The sequence below is a fragment of the Ambystoma mexicanum genome, chromosome 1p (genome assembly GCF_040938575.1).
Source record: "Ambystoma mexicanum isolate Mex_15411 chromosome 1p, UKY_AmexF1_1, whole genome shotgun sequence".
In the NCBI taxonomy this organism is placed as follows: domain Eukaryota; kingdom Metazoa; phylum Chordata; class Amphibia; order Caudata; family Ambystomatidae; genus Ambystoma; species Ambystoma mexicanum.
Genome location: NC_090921.1, coordinates 745,042,564 through 745,062,593, shown reverse-complemented (window position 1 = coordinate 745,062,593; position 20,030 = coordinate 745,042,564). Strand labels below are relative to the sequence as shown.

General features: G+C 47.2%; 1 protein-coding gene across 1 annotated transcript in view; it reads left to right on the top strand.

Moving 5' to 3' along the window:
• LOC138580083 (methanethiol oxidase-like) overlaps window positions 1-20,030 on the top strand; it is a 364,838-nt gene that overhangs the window by 157,078 nt on the left and 187,730 nt on the right. Inside the window, exons 4-6 of the mRNA XM_069650350.1 lie at window positions 999-1,184; window positions 1,955-2,075; window positions 3,403-3,582. Coding sequence (XP_069506451.1) covers window positions 999-1,184; window positions 1,955-2,075; window positions 3,403-3,582 — 487 coding nt within the window. The remainder of the gene's footprint in view (window positions 1-998; window positions 1,185-1,954; window positions 2,076-3,402; window positions 3,583-20,030) is intronic.

Here is a 20,030-nt window from a genome sequence, read left to right as displayed (position 1 = left end):
ATTGCCAAACTGAGCACACCAAACCCCCAACAGGTTGGGATTTCTTTATTCCATTAAACATTCATAAAACTTTATCACATCTCAATCAACAATATCCCAAGAAATCGAAACCCCATTATATTCATAGAAAGAAAGGGGGCCACCTGGTATGCTATGAACCTTCAATGGCTTTGCAATGTAATATATCATTTTAAATCCGTTTGATGTTTGGGCTACTCTCTAGGTCTAATTGCTCGGGTGATATTTGGATTTTTTTTTTATTCTGGGGAGGAAGCCTCTTGACAGAACGCCTATTCTTGACTCCATTAAAACTGGGTGCATGAGCTCAGGTGCACTTCGCGATCGTTGGCCAGACTGTGTCTGACCTTGCTTTCTGCATCACCGCTAATTATTTTGAAGCCTAGCAGTACGCCTAAAGGTGCCCACGACCTTCGTAACCATTTGTAGACCGCCACTGGGTGTAGCTCTAAAGTCCCTTGGGACTCTCTGGAGTCCAGCAGGAATGGAATCCCAATGCATTTACTTGTGTTGGTAAACTGGAGTGCAGAATGCAGCCAGTTGGGTGTCTCGAGGAGGCGGGTCCTGAATCAACTCTTTCCTATTTGCATCGGAGGCAGGTGTTCAGGATATGCGTTTTGTTTCTAGATATTTTGACCAGGCGCATAAGGAAGCACCCCACAAAGGGGAAATGATGACTATATTCACAAAAAATAATCTTAAAGCTCCGGATTTGCACCTATCATTTAATCTGAAAACTCATCAGCAGTGTGCTCAATGCACTGGTGTAATGTACACTTCTGACCTGTAGGGTAGGAGAGAGCAGAGCCTTTTGAATCATGGCGTTCCAGCTGATGTGGGCAGATGGGAGGCGGGCGGGGGCTGGTGATAGTATTGAAATCGTTATAGTAGAATGCTGGACACTGCTACTGGCCGATGGTTTGTCTCTAGTCAAGTTTATCACGGATTATAATATTTACTTCTTGTCTGTGCTCCATCAGGTGATCCATCGCTTGCCGATGCCGAACATGTTCGATGAGCTCCATCATTCTGGCTGGAATACCTGCAGCAGTTGTCATGGTGACTCAACTAAGAAGCGCAATCGCCTCATCTTGCCCAGTCTGATTTCTTCACGGATATACGTGGTTGATGTGGGCACAGACCCGCGGGCTCCCAGATTGCACAAGGTAGACCTGCTTGTCTTCTGTCTCCATTTTCAGAAGGGATATGGTTTTGCCTTTTAAAGACATGTACAGATGATGGGATTTGGAGTTGTGTTGGTTGGATAAACGGGGAAGAATGGAAGACTGAAGACTAAATATGAGTGCGTATTGGACTAAAGGTTGGATGTAAGTGTGCTGATCGACACAGAACCAGAGGTTTGAGGAGATGCGCGCTTTGTCTCTGTCTCAAACTAAAACAGTCCTTGAACCATTGCACTTCCTGATATTGGGAGTGTAGATGGCGCTGGGGAGCCTAGGTATTAGGGGTGGATTTCTTCAACAGCAGCGGTACAACTCTGCGGTATTGAGAGTATAACCTACTCTCCTACTGGATCTAAAAAGCTTTGGCAGTGGGGATTGAGGTCTCCATAATCTGGTTAAAGGAGCAGGTTAGGTGGAACATGGCATCTGAAACTGAGCATGGCTGGGAGCGGGGGTGTGGGGTAACTTGTGGAATCCTGCGGCGACAATTCCTGGAGTGTGGGGGAAGGTGGGAAATAATGAACTAGCTGTCTTAAAATGTTTTGGTGCCACCACCAAACTATTCCTGTATCCCTGACCAGAGTAGCATAATTGCAACTACATGTTTGCCATCCTGACCCATACAATAAGAGGACTCTTCTGTGCTAGTCAATGCATTGTGGATGGTGCGAAGATGAGGGGCTGTTGGAAAGGAGGGAATTTGAGCTTCTGTAACCCAGTTCCAATGATCACGGTCTGCATTCCCTCTGCAGGCAGTGGAGCCTGTTGATGTCTTCTGGAAATGTAACCTGGCGAATCCGCACACCTCGCACTGTCTGGGTAGCGGTGAGATCATGATCAGCAGCATGGGGGAACCATCTGGAAATTCAAAAGGTACTGACCGCTTCTGTATTTATATTCTACATAGAAATTCTTTCTTGCACCCACAGGGCTTGGCTCAATCTTGTCCTATTTCAATCCAACCTCTTGATATGCGTAAGTCTTTAAGTAATCAAACTGCGTTCATAGAACACAGCAACTCATCTTGTGAAAGACAAATGAAAGATCCTTCTCTGTCTGCACTAATTGGGTCCAAACTCTGATATTGTGGGTGTAAACCCATTTTTCTGGTGAATTCTTTTTGGAGATAGAAGTCATTTCACATTCTCGCAACTGAGCTATTTGTCAATGATTCTCAGTATTTTGTCTTCATTATGTGAACTCCAGATTTTTGTGAGTAATTTTAGAGGTTTAGACCGAGTGCAATGTCGAGTTAGTCCCCTTCCAGTCTCCCTTTCAGGCTGTAGATGTGTACATCAGCCAACTAAACTTTAAAACTGCTTCCCTTTTGAGGCCTGTGAATTTATGATGGCCTAATTATCCCTCTCTTAATCTCATCTGAAGGCTGTGTGTACAAATTGCATATTATAGTCGATCATAGTGGTCTAGGGTTATTCGTTGAACCTCTGATTGGACAGCAGGGGAAGGCAAGTGGCAGAGTGCTGAGCTGGAAAGTCCAGAACAACTACATCCTTGGTTCCTTTCGGTGTCTTTCGTTCTCCTTTGACCAAACAGGCACGCTTGTAGGATTTCACAAGAAAGGATAAGCTTGATAGGGCTTTTAGGCAGGTTCAGTGGAATAACTCTGCTGAATCAGTTCAAACTGGCATTGGATGCAGGGGATGTGGACAAATTATCATCTGAAATTTGATACAGTGGAGATGCGCTCATTCTAAGCTGATATTTAAGGGGGAATGGGTTGAGTCCGTCGGCATTCGACTCAAGATGAGATTTATTTTAATCTTGCATTTGTGTCCTATGGGTTTCAATGGAGGTGGGTTGGAACAAGTGTTAATCCGTGTCGGTGGCAGTGCGATGGGTGCAGTTTGAATTGCTAGATTATGCATGTGACTGCTTTGGTCTACTCTCTTATGGAAGAGAAGTGAATTAGGTCCGGTCTAAGCTGGTATAGTAGGCATGTGGATAGTATAAACTGGAATTTCATGGATACAGTCTAAACTTGGCAAACCCTCCTTAAGTAGCTCCGCTCACAGATTTGATCAAGTAGTTGACATCTTGGTCATTTAGTTGACTGGGGCAAACACATTGTTTGCGCTTACGCATGTATATCTCTTAATATCGGTCTGTTCAATTTGCATGGGTGTACACAAAACTCATGCAAGCGCCACCGCCCCCAAACCTGTGCTTATTTTTTCTACAGGCGGATTTATCCTGCTGGATGGGGAGACCTTTGAGGTGAAGGGAAACTGGGAGAAGGGTGAAGCTGCTGCATTTGGATACGACTTTTGGTACCAGCCTCGGCACAACGTCATGATGAGCACCGAATGGGGAACACCCAAAGTCCTGGCAAATGGATTTAACCCCGCTGATGTGACTGCTGGTAAGAGAATCCGCTTCTTGTAGCCGCAATACTGTATTACAGACATATTACAGAAGGGCACCACATAGGAAGTCAGCAGATCTGAGGAGTGCTTTTCCATATCAGAATTTCACTTAAACTTAAAGCTTTTACATATAGAAAAATATATGTTCTCCCCCTATCCAATAATGTATAACGGGGTTATGTCACATAGCCCCAAAATGCACCTCCTATATTATTTGCCTGTTCATGACTAACATGGATTGGGTGTAGTTTTCAAAGCAAAAGACCATCCACTCTGGAGTGAAATCCAAACTGCATGGTTGACTGGCTGATGTATTCAGAATGGGAGAGGGAAATGTGCAACGTGATGTGAAGACTGAGGTTTAGCAACATAGGGACAGCAATCTAATGTGCCAAGTTACAATATTCTTTACAGCACACAAGTGATGTTCATAGTTTGGAATAACCCTTGTGCAGGAAATCTACGAAGGTCCAACCTTCTAGAAGGGTACTGTAGTCTCCATCTCCATGCTGGGGTGGACTATGCACAAACCATTGGCATCCAGGCTACAAGTTGACTACTGGATCCACGTTGGGCCTTTTTGAGTCCTAAATACTTTCTAGCCAAATTTACTCATCATTATGAAAAGGCTTCAATTGGGGAAAGATGTAGCAGATCAAATGTTGCAAATTGTCACTCCAAGAGCAGAAGATCCCCTGCCCCTCTTGTGTGGCTCTTCACACATTGGTTGTACATTGGCACATGCCGTTAATTTGCCTTCCAACCGATAAGTGCCAGCCTCTAGTTATAACACAGTAAAAATACATTTTCAAAAAGGGGACTCTGGAGAGTATGCCTTCCCACCTATGTCTGCCAAATCCCTACTCCTACGGTGCTCATCTCCACTGCTTACAGCTGAATGTTTGTTGCATAGATCAGACTGCACATTGCCCCACCCCTTTCTTTACAAGTTTGGGTAAACTTGCAGACCGTTGGCTCCTAGGCTCTCAAATGGTGACTAGTTATCTGCTTTGGTGCTTGCATGCCCGAGCACTCCTTTCTTGACCAACTCGTGTTCATTTCTTTTTCTTAAGTTTCCTTAGTGCACCCAATTTCTGGTTTCACCAGTGGCGGCTGGTGAACCTTTTTAATTGGAGGGCCATAAAAGTTTTCCGCAAATATGCAGGAGCGACTGAGTGTAGCAGTGGTGCTCGAACCAATCAAGGGCACTTTTTGGGCCCCCCGCAAAATACTTTTCATAAAAAATTGGGTAAAAGGCAATCAATATAACAAAGATTTCATCCTGGCTGTGCCCATTCATGTCCATTTAGGTTGCCCCAATATATGCCAGTATTATAGAAGAACATACTTCTGTTGCATTTGCCCGTAAAAAATGCCATGCCACTGTAAGAAATTCTGTTCAGGCTGGCTGCACCAATGCGGGCCAGTATGGCAATGTAAAAGCACTCACCATGTAGGCCAGTATGGCAATGTAAAAGCACTCACCATGTTTGTTTAACCCTTGATGCCCATCAGAAAATACCATGATACATGTTAAGTCAGAATTCCTATTTTGGAGATTATATGGCAATTTTTCTTGCTTGTTGCCTCCTTTGTGGTTTCTTGATCTCTTCTTTTTTTTATGTTGGTGGTCAGGGGACCTTCCCTTTATATAAAGTATGTGTTATTAAGTCACCCCTAAGGCTATGTCCGGCTCCCCATTTTTGCCCTAGGATGATCTATGGCCCTAAACAGTTTTTAGGGAGTAGGTTAATGATAGCTATACTAACATAAGCCACTTTACCACATAGGTAGCCCAAAGTACCGTTTTTGTAGCCATTGGGGCACACCATTTCTTTGAAAATCTTGCTCTTGGCCATTTTGTATTTCAGGGTTTTATTTTGTCTAAGTGACCACGAGTTGGCCTCAAAATGGCCATTCTGACCATGTGTGCTCATTGCGATACCACTATGTCAGCCTTCATATTGATCGTAACTAGTTTAGCCCAGTATGGTATAGGTTCCTGGCCACTCCCTCTCGCTTCCTGTGGGGGTAGCTACGGCTAAGTGGCACTATCCCTGACTAACAACTTTAGCTGGTTGTCTGCCTCTCTCCCCTCCCATCCCCTTTTAGTGAGTGGCTGGCTGACCAGAGTTCCAGTCTAGATTTTCTAAAGACTCCTGGTGACTCCCTACATCTGCTGGGTCAAACCTCCCACACTGGAACCATTGTTGGGCCATTTTACTGCAGCATGCTGCTGTTTACTGCCAACATCATCCGATTGGCTGTGGGTCATTGTTGATGTCTAGAAGATGGTTGATACCTCAATTAGGCTCCCTATCCAAAGTTTAGGATGTCCAAGGGTGCCACCTGCCATTGACTCTGACCTGGAACCGTTTGCTGCTGTGCGTCTGCCTTGTTTTGGCCTTGTGCTGCTGGGAGTGGTCTTCTCTGGGATCCCTATTCTTCCGAAAGTCTTCCTTAATGGATGGATTTGTCACTCCTGGCTTGAAGGTTGCGATCCTAGGAAGAGACCTTGGGCCTCATTACGAGTTATGCCGGTAAGGGAAAAATGATGCCGGTATGTAAATACCGGCATCATTTAACGTTCCGTAGCATTCTTACCCACAAACCCGGTATTAACGGCACCGTTATTTACGGTGCCGCTAATAGCGGCATAGGCACGTACACGCGCCTCCTCAGGTAGTAAATACCGGCATGCCGGTAATAGGGGGCAATCACAACCCATGCAGACATGCAAATAGCGGCATCGCGAACACGGTAATAACGGGCTGCATGATGCCGGAAAAACAGGCATCGCGGACCACCCGCAAACAGCAACCAAGATACAAGGCAGCTGCCACAGGTGCACACAATCCCCACAGGTGGAGTCAAAGGAGGCTGTGCCAGTATGAACTGAGCACACCCACACACCACAACCCCCCTCCCCCACAGGTGTAGGCAATGCAGAGTGGCCCAGTACAAAAGGAGCACACCTACACACCACACCCCTTCCTACACCAAAATGCTACCACTAGCATTTGCAATCATGGTGCAGGAGGACATGCCTATACTGCTACAACTACAGCAACTACAGCAACAACAGCAACAACAACTACAGCAGCAAGAACAGGCAGCACAGAGGAGACGCAGGAGGAGAAGGAGGGTGAGACAGGCCCAGCAATTACCACAAGCGCAGCCACCAGCGCCTCGTAGGCAGCCACCAATCCCTCACACCAGACCCAGCCCATTCAACCTAACCCCTGAGCAGATCCACACCCTGTACCGGTTGGACCGTGACACCATCACCACCATAGTGGACATGATACACAACGACATTGCCAGCCACATACAAATACGCACTGCCATCCCCCCACTACTGAAGGTGGTGTCTGTGCTACACTTCCTGGCCACAGGCACCTACCAACACACAGTGGGCCAGCTGCATGGCATTTCACAACCACTATTCTCACGCATGCTGAACCAAGTGCTGGATGCCCTCCTGAAGCACGCAAGCACCCACATATGCCTACCACGGACTGGCCAGGAGATAGCCGAAACCAAAGTAGGCTTCCATGCACTGGCCGGCATGCCCAATTGTGTTGGTGCCATCGACTGCACCCATGTGGAATTGGTAGTCCCCCATGCCATAGAGGCGGTGTACCGCAATCGCAAGCAATACCACTCCATCAATGTGCAAATGGTATGTGACTCCAGCAAAATCATCACCCATTGCTGCGCCAGATTTCCTGGATCCACACATGATGCCATGGTACTGCGCAACTCCACGCTACCCCGTCACATGGAGCGACATGCTGGGCCACGTGCCTGGCTGCTCGGTGAGTTGCACAACAGGCCCATGGCCATACTGTGGGGTACTCATGTGTGCGGATGCAGAAGGGGGGGATAGTACACCTGGGTGGGAAAGGGGGGGGATAGTTTACCAGGGTGGGAAAGGGGGGGGGTAGTTTACCAGGGTGGGAAAGGGGGGGTTAAAAGTACACCTGGGTGGCAATAGCCAGTGAGTGGAGAATGAATGCACAGCTAAACACTCCTCACCTGACACAGCCAAACGGAAAATGGCACATCATTGGGCCACATATCACAAATAATGCAAATGGATGACAACAAGTAAGCGGCACAACCGGGGCACCATGGTGATGGCAAGCAATGCATGACTGAATAGGATAGCAACTGTGCCAATGCGGCCAGTGTGACCATGCAAAGTAAAGAGTACACAGCATGAATTGGAGGCTAAACATTGTTGCACTGCCACAGCACATCTGCCTCAGCATGCATGATTACACCCTGCATCATCTATTCAACCCCTTCCAGTGTTCCACACCTCTTTCCAGTATACATCCCATATAGGTGACTATTTGGTACACGTACAGGGACATGTGCATGCTCACACCTAATAGCTGCTGCCATGACCGTGCTCCCTGAAGGTGTCAGTTCAGAGTGACACACACCTATTTGTATCTGCTTGCAGGTGATGGAGGATATCCCTTGAGGCCGTGGCTACTTACCCCTGTGTGGAACCCGCAGAACAGCCATGAAGAGGAGTACAATCGTGTGCACACTCGTACCCGTGTCGTGATTGAGCAGACCTTTGGCCTGTTGAAGGCGCGGTTCCGCTGCCTAAGCAGGTCTGGTGGGGCACTCCTATATAGGCCTGAGAAGGTGGCAAAGATCACCATGGCCTGTGTCATGCTGCACAACATGTGCGTCCGAAGGAATGTACCACTGCCACCTGACATTGACATGCATGGCCCGGGTGAGGATGAAGGGGATGGAGACGGAGGCTAAGGAGCCCCCCTGCCAGTACGTGATGCACGGGACGGCCATGCTGTACGCCAAGCACTAATTGACGAATACTTTTAAGACACAGGGACCATGAATGACTTTTGTCAGTCAGACACTGGGCCAATGTGAAAATGCACAAAGGGAATGCTGTAATTTTGAGACTGAACACTGTAACACATTAAATGGATGCACACCAAAAATGACAATGTCCAGCCATAGATTGTTCTCCAGAAAACTTGTGTATTATATGAAAGTGCAAAACTGTGCCCACTCCCCCCTCCCACGATCCCCCAACAAACTCCCTCACCCACCCCACAGACCCCAGTGAACAGCCCAACAAACTCCCTCACCCACCCCACAGATCCCAGATGTCCCCATGTGTGCAACAGTGTTGCCTTCAACAATCCTCCTCCGCACATTTCTTCCATTTTTCAAAAAGTCACTTTTTGGCGACTTTCAGGTCTGGGGGTGCCATGGCCATGCACCGTGCACTCCTGCGCGTTAAGCGCACGGGGCTTGATTGGACAGAGGTGGAAGGTGTTGACGTGGTCGAGGTGTCAATTGTCAATCCTCTGTCAGACCCATGGTGTGGCTGCTGCACTTGCCTGATGTTGGCTAGTAGGGCCTCGGTCAGTGACCCCATGCACTGCCTGAATGCAGACGTGGACGCCTCCACGGCTGCTGTATTTGCGGCAATGGCCGTGGCTATGGCCTTCATGGCCTCATTACCAGCAACGACCTGTTGCCGCATTATCTGCAGCATCTCGTCTTGACGGGCCTCCACCCTTGCCAGACGGACCTCAAAGGGGGTTTCTGTCGCAGGTGTACCGGTGGAGGGCTGGGTGGTGGAGGGCTGGGTGGCGGAGGACTGGGTGGTAGAGGGCTGGGTGGTGGCAGGCACCTGCGTGGGCCCCTCGTCCTGGGCACTGTCGTCCTCAAATATGCCGATGTCCGAGTCCCCTAGGTCGGAGTCATGGAGACATGGGTCATCCAGGCTCTCTGTCTCCGCAGGGGGGGAGGGGGGACCAATGGGTGTTGGGCTGGGCGATCCCGAAAAATCTTCGGCCTCTTCAACCACCTCTGTGGACAGGACGTCCGTGGTGGCTGGCGGTACAGCTGGCACTGTCGCAGCAGGTGCCCCCTGCAGAGATGATGCCTTGCGTGGCACACTGGGAGTGGTCACAGGAATTTTTTGGAGGAGGGGGTTGCAGTGCGGTGTCCCTGGTCCCCTTGCTTGCACTGGATGTGCCTGACCCCCTGTCCTGGGTTCCACCTTCCTCATCAGTGCCTGGGGGATAGAAGAGATGCAGGTCATCAGTGAGATTGCCAAATGGCAGCTGTGATTTGTGGCAGTGTTATATCTTGATACATTCAGGCATGATTTCATTTCTGTTGTATGGCATTTGGTGTACTGAGGGGACATGTTGCCAATGATTGCATGGCTGGTGGCAATGGATTGTCTAGGTGTGGGGGGGACATGGGCATGGATGGGTTTACAGATTTCACGCAGCATGCGTGTGGTGCAGGGGGTGGCAATCAATATTCTGTTGGTGAGTTGATGTTGCCTTGCGTATGGGAATTGCCTTGCCTATTCTGACTCCCACCTCACTTGTGTCACATCATGTTTTGTTATAGGTGGATGTGATGGTTCACTCACCTTCCTCTGTTTTAGTAGCTGCCCCGTACTCCTGTATTCCAATCCCCTCGATGGATTCTGGATCGATGAATCCACTTGCAATCTCCTCCTATGTGGTGAGCTTAACAGGGGAGTGTGTGCCACCGCCTGTCGCCATTGCGGCCCTCCGGTTCTCCGCAAGGATCTTCCGCACACGGAGGTCGTCCCAGCGCTTTCTGCAATCCCGGACACTCCTTGGGGTAACCCCCACTGCCGTTACCCTCTGCGCAACCTCCTGCCACACCTGTTTTTTATGCGTTTGGGCCGCATGCTTCAGGTCCGTGCTTCGGATAATGTCAGCATGCTGTTGTAGGGTGTCCGCTAGCATTGTCAATTCTGCATCTGAGAAGCGCTGCTTCCTCTTCCTTTGTTTGCTTTGTTTGCTTTTTCCGGTGGCCTTTGACATCCTGGTTCTGTTTTGGCACTCAACAACACGGGTGTAGTGATAGTAATGGAGGATGGCAATGGATTGTGTTTTTAAAGATGGCCGCCGGCCCATTTCCCGTTCCTGCGCGATGACGTAATTTCCGGGTCTGTTTTTTGCGAACACGGTAATACCATGGTTGTATTACCGTGCCGGTATTTACGGGTTAGTGTGAGGCGGTAGCGCAATGGGCGGGCCCCGCGATGCCGGTATAGGGGGCTTGGAGGCCCTTTACCGGCATGGTGGTGTTGCCACTACCGGCATGGGGGAAAGCGCGTGCTCGCGCACTCGTAATGACCCGCTATTAGCGGGTTCATACGTGCACGGACCCGCTCATTCTGGCATGCCGGTAATGAACACGGTTTTACCGGCATACTCGTAATGAGGCCCCTTGTTACTTTTCGTGGTGCCTGGGCTCTTCATTGGCTCTGAGTGCAAGTTCTGGGAACCGAATCCTGAAAACCACACCTGTGGAATAGAGCGGCTTACTCAATGTGGGTTGTTTTCTGGGTGCTGGAGAAGTTTCCTCTGAAGCCATTGAAGTGAGTACTTTCCTTGGTGTCCTGGGGTGGGTGACTTTTCGAGATGCTCGCCCGCAGGTCTTCCCCTGGTCCATGGTAGATATTCCTTGGGTGTGAGTCATTACCAGATTTCCATAGATATGTATTGGCGGGCTCTTTTCTGCAACATCTTCTGGGGTCTTGAGTCCTTTGGGTTAGTGATTGTAGCATCCTCAACAGAGGGTGGTATAAAAACTGCCTTAACTTCACATTAAGAAAATGTATCCAGACTGGCTGCACAAATGTAGTCCAGTCTAGCTACGTAATAACATATGATGATTGCTTTACCCTTCATGCCCAGTAAGAAAAATACCATGCCACAGTAAGGAATCATGTTTAGACTGGCTGCACAAATGTAGTCCAGTCTAGCTACGTAATAACATATGATGATTGCTTTACCCTTCATGCCCAGTAAGGAAACATGTTTAGACTGGCTGCATAAATGCAAGTCAGTCTAGCTTCGTAATACTCACCTTGCTTGCTTTACCATTGATATCAGTAAATAAATGGCTGGCTGCCTGCCATGGCCTGCTACACAAAGGAACTACCATGCCCCCACATGAGATGCCCACTCCCCGGCAGACATGCAAGCAAGCACAGGCCTTCATTCCGCATTAAAACACATTAACTTGTGCACCCATACAGCATTCAAGCACTCACCCATTCACATGTGCTTCCAAACATGCTCATTCATTCACTGGCAGCCATGCACACATACACATAGATATATTTCCCCCTTACCTTCAGCCCTGGTCCAAAAACCACGACTGCTATCTGGCTCCCACGCAGCACAAACAGGAACCAGGAAGAAGGGAGATCTTCCTGGTTCCTGTACATTGGTTGAGCCAGAGTGCTCCCAGCTTAACTCCCCAGGCCCTCTGAATACACACATTCTGTCCTGCAGTAACCAATACATTTTCCCCAATGGGCCATGCAAGACTGGGGACGTAAAATACTGCCAGCTTTGCCTGGCCTATTGGGCGTGCATGCTGGTGTTCAAGAATGTTCACATGGAAACCACGTATCTCTGTACAGTTAGTCAGGCCAGGAGCTCTCCCTCAGCTGCTGCTGTGGCTGCAGCTGAGAGAGTACTCTGTGTTTTTACACGGGCACGCTTAGCTTATTATCCTTAATAGGTGGTGGTTCGGCTCCCCTTTGCCCATTATAGAAAAGCTGTCCCTGTGTTTCAACAACTGGTGTATTCACCAGGCTCTGTAGCCTGGAAGCCGAAAGCCAGTGTGAGAGATGTACACCCGGTAAGTGCAAGCATGCTTTTTATTTAAAAGCATGAAGTACAACCGCTCTGACTAATCAGCTGCCTCCATTAAAATGTATTCAGTGCATCCCATAATGTCACTCAGTAACCAAGGAGATGGGACACACTTTCCAAGGAACAGAAGAAAATATTTACATCTACTCTTAGCTTTGTAGGTATGATGTATGGAATGACTACATGCGGAATTCCAATCATTTAGCTGTGGCACAGGTGTGGATGCAATATCCGACTTGCATGTGTCACTCGTTTGGTCAGTGCTGCTACACAAGCATGCTTGAATCTCATTGTCATCACCTGTTCTGAGCCCATTCATTTCTTGACATTTGCCAATGCGACGGGTCGGCTATTTCAAATCGCCGCCCTCTTTTTTTTTTTTCTTTTAACCAGTCCGCCTCTTGAGTTGATCTCTATAGTCAACTTTTCTGGTATCCTTTTTTTCCAGCTACAGTAACGGTGCTCACCATTCTTTCTTCGCTGTGCCTACCATCCAGCGTTGGTTAGGCAAGGTCCCCAAGTTCTCAAACCCCATAACATTGTGGGTTGCAGCGCAGTAACCCCAACCCAACTCCCTCAATGCATTCTTCTGAGACAGCCCACTGCTAGGAGCCATGTGAGAATCATGTTTAATTCTACAGTTGCCCTTTCGGCCAGACCATTAGCCTGCAAGTGTTCCGGTGGAGTGGGAGCATGCCACGTAGCACATCAGCAAAGGCCTGCCTTCATTTATGTAAATGCAACTGTACTTGTACTGCATTGTCTCAATCTCACCGGGTAAACCATAATGGAAAAACACCTTTCTAAAAGGAAATGGTCTTTTGGGTGACATCTCCTTTGCTGGCATAACTTTCAGCCTCTTGGGGTGGTAGTCCTCCAACACCAGAATGTACTGGCGGCAGGAGTCTATTGTGAATCATCACATCATGGGAGCTGCTTTTCATTGTATCGGGTGCAGTGACACAAGACAAAAGGGGCAGAAGGGGTTTTCTTTAAAGACATTCTCTTATTGTTTGATTTGGTTAACGGTTGCACTGCGATCTGCTTGTCAGTCTTGGGCCACCAAAACGTCTGCCTGACCATTCGCTTGCTTATCCATCTCCCGAGAAGTCCCCCACTGAGCAACTTTGAGTTATCTTCTCACATCCTCTGCAGGGACAGTCGCGAACTACACATGACTTTACCCCAAACTTGACTAAGATCTCCACTTTGTCAACGACCTCTCTGTGGCCAAGCAGCTACCCTCGATTTCCTATTCTTCCACGGATGCACACATTCAGTGATCTCGTGCTCACACTCCCAACCTATGAATCTTCCATAGGGAAGGAGGACAGCCAGTCTGTGGGCGGTTTAATGTTGCCAGGCAAATAAGCAAATGTATAATTTAGAGGCGCCAAACCTAAAAGGTGTTTGAAAGGATTCTAGAGCCTTAGCAGAAAATACTTGCATGAGTATTGTGATCTGTGTGAGGCACTTTGCACAAATTATAATTTGTATTGCACTGTCCAGGTTACTTCCAGCACCCCTCCCTTGTATTGCACTGTCCAGGTTACTTCCAGCACCCCTTCCTTATATTACACTGTCCAGGTTACTTCAAGCCCCCCTCCCTTGTGTTGCACTGTCCAGGTTACTTCCAGCACCCCTTCCTTATATTACACTGTCCAGGTTACTTCAAGCCCCCCTCCCTTGCATTGCACAGTCCAGGTTACTTCCAGCACCCCTCCCTTGTAATGCACTGTCCAGGTTACTTCCAGCCCACCACCCTTGTGTTGCACTGTCCAGGTTACTTCCAGCACCCCTTCCTTATATTACACTGTCCAGGTTACTTCAAGCCCCCCTCCCTTGCATTGGACAGTCCAGGTTACTTCCAGCACCCCTCCCTTGCATTGCACAGTCCAGGTTACTTCCAGCACCCCTCCCTTGTATTGCACAGTCCAGGTTACTTCAAGCCCCCCTCCCTCCCTTGCATTGCACTGTCCAGGTTACTTCCAGCCCACCTCCCTTGTATTGCACTGTCCAGGTTACTTCCAGCACCCCTCCCTCTAACGTAGAATAGTTGGGAGGACGTTGAAGAGATTGTGATACAAAAGCAATAGCTGTTTCCTCGTGTCCTACCCCTTGATGATCAAAGCCCTGCCGCGGTTTTAACACATGGAACCTTGAAAACCAGCACAGTTTTTGCACCAAAACCTATTGCATTGCCCTATGGGAAACAGCAGCAGCTGACGCCTCTCTGTGCAAAACGTGCCTGCCTCTAAAGGGGTGAGGAACACAGTTACTTGTGTGATTCCCTGGGAAATGTATTCGCTGACAGGCTGATGAGAGATCGATCACACTGAAGACTGGTGGTCTACCAGGCAAGGCTCTTAAAGACTCGAGGCAGGGGAGTCTATGCAACTAGATGTGCTGCACTTTGTAAAACTGTAAATGATTATACATTCAACCTTATAAAAAATATGAATGTTTCTTCATGATTCACACACGAGTAATGCAGGTCTATGGGAAAACACTGTCATAAGAATTCCGATTATAACAGTTACCTTTTTGCACAGTTTCCTGGCTTCACTCAACCTACCGATAGGCCGCCATCTAGCGGATGGCTTGAAGTATCACATCTTGTTTTTTCGGAACCTGGGAGAGGTCGTGACAGGGGTGTTTGTATCACACACTTTCCACATATTCAGTCACAGTCACCCGTGATCCTTTGCGTGGCGTGAGAGTCCTAAGTTCACTCATTTTTTTTCCTGCCGATTGGTAGTGGAATTGAGAAGTAGTCGTTCAGCGCCATTCTGCTCTACCAAATTTGAAAAGCACCCAGCACCCAACTTCAAAGGGGCGGTGTGACGAGTCACAAGATTTTCGACGTCAACGATCCACCGGGTGTACATCAGGGAGAGAGGGGGAGGTGCGGAAGAAATCATTGTTGGGGTTCTACACAAACCTCTTTTTCCAACTTCTATATTTTTCCACGCTGCACTAATTCACTGAGCCACCAATGGAAAACACTCAATTTACATTTTTAAAATCTGCCTGTGGTGCCTTTGAAAGGTAACACACAAGGCGTGTAGGAACTGCCTCCCAAACACCGATCATTTCAAGGATTCAGACAGGTGCATACATGTTTCAACCTTATTAGGTACCACCTGGCCCTGACCTCCCACACCATATTATCCCATACTTGCCAACCATACAGATTTAGGCAGTAGGCTACTGCTTTTTAGGCAGTCCTACTGCCATCAGATTTCGGTGACAGATCCTACTGCTTTTTACAGTGGAAAGTGATTTGTGACGGATTGCGACATATTAGTGTGTCTGTACAGTGGGCTGTTAGGTGGTTACTTTGATTGCACTCATACCAATCCACTGACCTGACAGCTACGTGACTCTGTCCTGCACTCTTGCCAGGACAACCCTCAGTGAAGGCAAGTGGCAGAGTGTAACACCATCGCACATCATCTGCCTATCAGACTGAGGGGGGTATCAGTCGCCATGTCATTCAGTGTTCAACTTGTAATAAATATGTACTGTGGCAACCGTTGCCTACCAGCTCTGGGTGATTACCTTCTGTGAAGTTAGGTAATTGAATTTGGTGTTGTTACCATTCAGAAATATTAATTTTAAAATCTTTCCATATTGTGCTGTTTGATGGGCTGTGTATTTTAGAATACTTCAATGGTGTCAACAATGTATGTTTTGTATTTTCCTGTGATGTCATTGTTATGGGAATTATTATTTTTGAAACTTGAACAACCCTACATCTTTTTGGTCACAGAATGTTGGCAAGTATGTTATCCCAGCTGCTATCTATCCTCAGCACATGCCCTGGCTCACCCTTGGAGGCCTGCACATACCTTACATTGCACTTCACCTGCTGCTCACTCACGAGCACCACATCATCTATCCCATTCCCTCTCCTTTCTGCACTTGCACGTTCTGAACACTCACAAGGCATAGTAGGTTCGTCTTCCCCTCCCCATTCTATTTTTTTTGTTGTTGTATGTATTTCAATTGTAATTGTCTATCACCCCATGTCCCCTCCCTGTTGCCCTGTGGGTGCTTTGAAACAGTATTTGCTTCCTGTATAAGCGCCTAGCAAGCAAGCAATAAATAAATAAATATAGTCTGAATCCTTCAGGTTGGACCAGTCTGCCTTGGGCTGAAAACTGATATGTGTAAAATAGCATTGCCCTTTAGACGAAGAGCAGTTCCTGGAGAAAAAGCTTGACATTTGGGCTAATGTACATACCCACAATGCATTGCCTATCTGGCTGTAAACTTCCAGTGTTGGCTTCTAGGTTGCACTCTGCGACTTGGCTGAAATGTCTAATTCTCTCCCTCTTTTCCTCATATATTTCTGAATCTATTTTTAGGAATGCCATGTTGTACTCTGCCTCCCTGCCCCAATCTTTCACGCACATATATATATATATATATATATTAATAAAGTCACCAATGTAAAACACAGGTTTAGGAGAGTCGCACTTGCATGCAATTGTAGTTGATGGATTTAGCAGTTGTGAGTTCCATAAAACATCAATGTCCAAAATTATCAGGTTAAAATCACCTTTTTATTCTTGTATTCACGTTAAAAAATATTTCTTCCATTTCGCACCCAGCGAGATTTCAAAGGAGGCAGAAGCAAACAGATTATATCATTTCATTTTAGTAGACGTGTTGGAGCACTTCTAAATGTGCTCTGAACCGAAGAAGCCTGCACCCGCTGATCCAGAAGAGCACATGCTGGAAGTAGTAAAAAAATCCTTTTAACCCTTGAACGGCACGGCCACAAACACTGGTGCACTCGCGACACTTTACCCTCTCTACCCGAGTCCTTCATCACGTATATACATCGCTAAATATTTTCTAGGGTGACAATCGCCACCCTGTAATTAGGCTAAAACCAATTTTGATTGACTTTCCCAAATATTCAATTACTAATAACTTTTGAATCGCTTGACTGATTTGGCCGAGAGCTTCCCACAACAATCTCAAGCATGGGTGCCTGTGAATTGGAGATTCAGGGGAAAGGTTCTTTGAAAGTTACAAAAGTTATTAAGAAAAAAATCTGTTATGACCTACTTTCATTCCTATTCCCATAGAGAAAGAGTTGCATCCGTTGAACACTCATAGATTGATACATGTTGAATGGATTTGAAACAAATAAGAAACCAATTGAGCACAATGCCTCAAAATAGTCCCTTTTTATTGTTTTGGTAAATCTCTCCAATAGCTTTTAAAAAGATTTGCCAGAGAGCAGGTTCTCCTGGTCCCCAAAAACCTTGCAATATCTTCTATGGTGTGTTGAAGCACTGAGGCTTTTCAAAGATGCCGTTTTTTGTTGCTGATCAATGCGAGAGATTCTGGTGGTAATCGCCTCGGAATCACCTTGGAACCTGAAAAAGAAAATGGATTTGGAGACTATACATATTGATGGTTTTCGCATTAGGGTAGAGCTGGAGCTGGAGCGGGAGGACTGTATATTTAGTTTGTGTGTGGGGTGGGCTGGCAAGCTCATTTTGAGGCAGATTGTTTTTTGACTTACCGTGGGAATGTCTTCGTATACCGGACGGATTCCCATGGAAATGTGGCAAGATGCACGCAAGAGAAAATGTGTTGCTCGAACCAGCGGGTGCAAGGGGATAGTGGGTCAGGAAGGATTTACATAGAGGGTGTTGGTGGGGGCACCTAGAAAGGAGGATGGCTGCACCTAGAAAGTGGTAGCGGGGGGATAGAAAATCGTATAAATTGAGTGTTTTCCAATTACTACGAAAATTTCTCAAGGATGCATTACATCGGAAATGGTTACCGGTAATGATTGCCACCGTAAAAGGCAGCATCTACTTGACCGTGGTTTGTTTCTGTGGAAATATCCTGGCTGTTAAGATGTTTTTCCAAAATCCACTCTGGGGTAGATTTTGGGAGGCCACCTTATGATGGCGAACGGAAAAGACACTAAAGTCTAGCCAAACCCAATGAAGGGTGGTAGCAAAGTGGTAATGTTTAGACGTGGGATGGTGTGTGTGAGTGGTCTAAGACAACAATGAGTCCACACAGAGCAACACAAATTATCACAGTTGGACATGCCATTACAAAAAGATGTATAATGATTTATTAGGTCTTTACAATGCACACTGAAACCTCTAAGCAAATATTGTCACACAATTACTATAAAATACATATATAAATTCCCCCTCTGGTGACGATAGAAAAGCATTTGATTCAAAACCAGTGCAATACAGTTAGTCGGACGCATACAACACAGTAGAACACATTAAAGCAACACTAGGTGATTCCCTAGCAATTAATATGTCAAGCCCTAAAATGTACTGGTGCCTCATGCCCTAAAGCCATCGGTTCCAAAGTTGTACTTTTCAGGGAGGTTGACTATATGATTTGACAATGCCAGTGGTTGTGACTCAGAGTTTCAAAAAGTTAAGAAAAGTTCAGGTAAGTAACTCTCAATCCCTCTACTCTAGGCTATGCCTAGGAGGGGATGCTTGACTAAATCACCACCGATCTAAGCCAGGAAAGGGAGAGATGGGACAATAATTTAGGTCATGTAATGCTAAGGAGGGTTGGGGGATGGGGACAGATATGTTAACTTACCCCTCTTTCTCGGATTACTCCAGAACCACTACTGGGGCACATGCTCTTCTCTGCTTGGTCCGGTCAGGGAGGCACAGGAGTTGCGGGTGCAGTGGTCAGTTTTGGGCACAGGATTTCGTTTTGGTCTGTTGCGGTGCTTGAATATTGGTTCATGGCATCTTCCAGCTGAACACCCTTGGACGAAATGAAGACTACTCTGAAGCAGGCAACTTCGGGGCACCTCTAGGGAGCAAAGAAGACTGATTGCAATGGGGGTCCCCATTATCGGTGTGGCGAAAAGCACACTTCAATGGGCAAACAAAGGAGCAGGTCCTGCATGGCTTCCACTGATGCAAGGCAGCTTAAAATACAGGATCATGCGTCTTGTAGTACAAGCTGAAGATCCTCAAAATTCCAAGGATGCACTCAGAATGGTGATGGCTACAGCGGGTTAGCCCAGGAGAGAGCGGGTCAGTCCACCGGTTGGCCCAGAGATTCTTCCAAAGGCTCAGAAGGCACTGATCCTAGAGCAGGGGTCGAGACTGGTTGATCCCACTGGTCGAAGCACTGATGACTGTCTACTTGAGATCAGACAGAGGAACAGGGCTTCACCAGGACCTCCCGGTGTTGATCCTGGTAAGCGGCAAAGGTTATTATCAGCTGCACTTTTTCTTGAGGATCTTGTCTCCAACAATCTGTGGAATGGTTGCAGGTGTCCTACCTTTATCCAAGATTTGGACTGGAAGCTCACCCAGATACACCAGGACCTGCACCATTCAAACTGGCAGTGGCTATCTAATCATGGCTATCCACTGGCTACATAATCTGACCAGCTACAGGAATTCAGGCAGACAGTCCCAGCTCCCACCTCCGCCCACAGATACAGACCACCCCTAAGTCCGTGAAAGCAGCAGCTTTCCCCAGGAAAGGAAATTCCCTGCAAAGCAGTTACCAACCCTGAGCGCACAGGAAGAAGCCCAAAGAACCATTTGGCCTAAATACTGGGAAAAATGTAATAGCACGGCTATCTTCAAGAGCTAGCTACTTTTAATAGCCATTTAGGTTAATTGCAAAAGTGCACAAGTAAAAGTGTTTAAAACATGGTACAGAAATATCTGCTGCTACCAGCCCATACTGTACACACT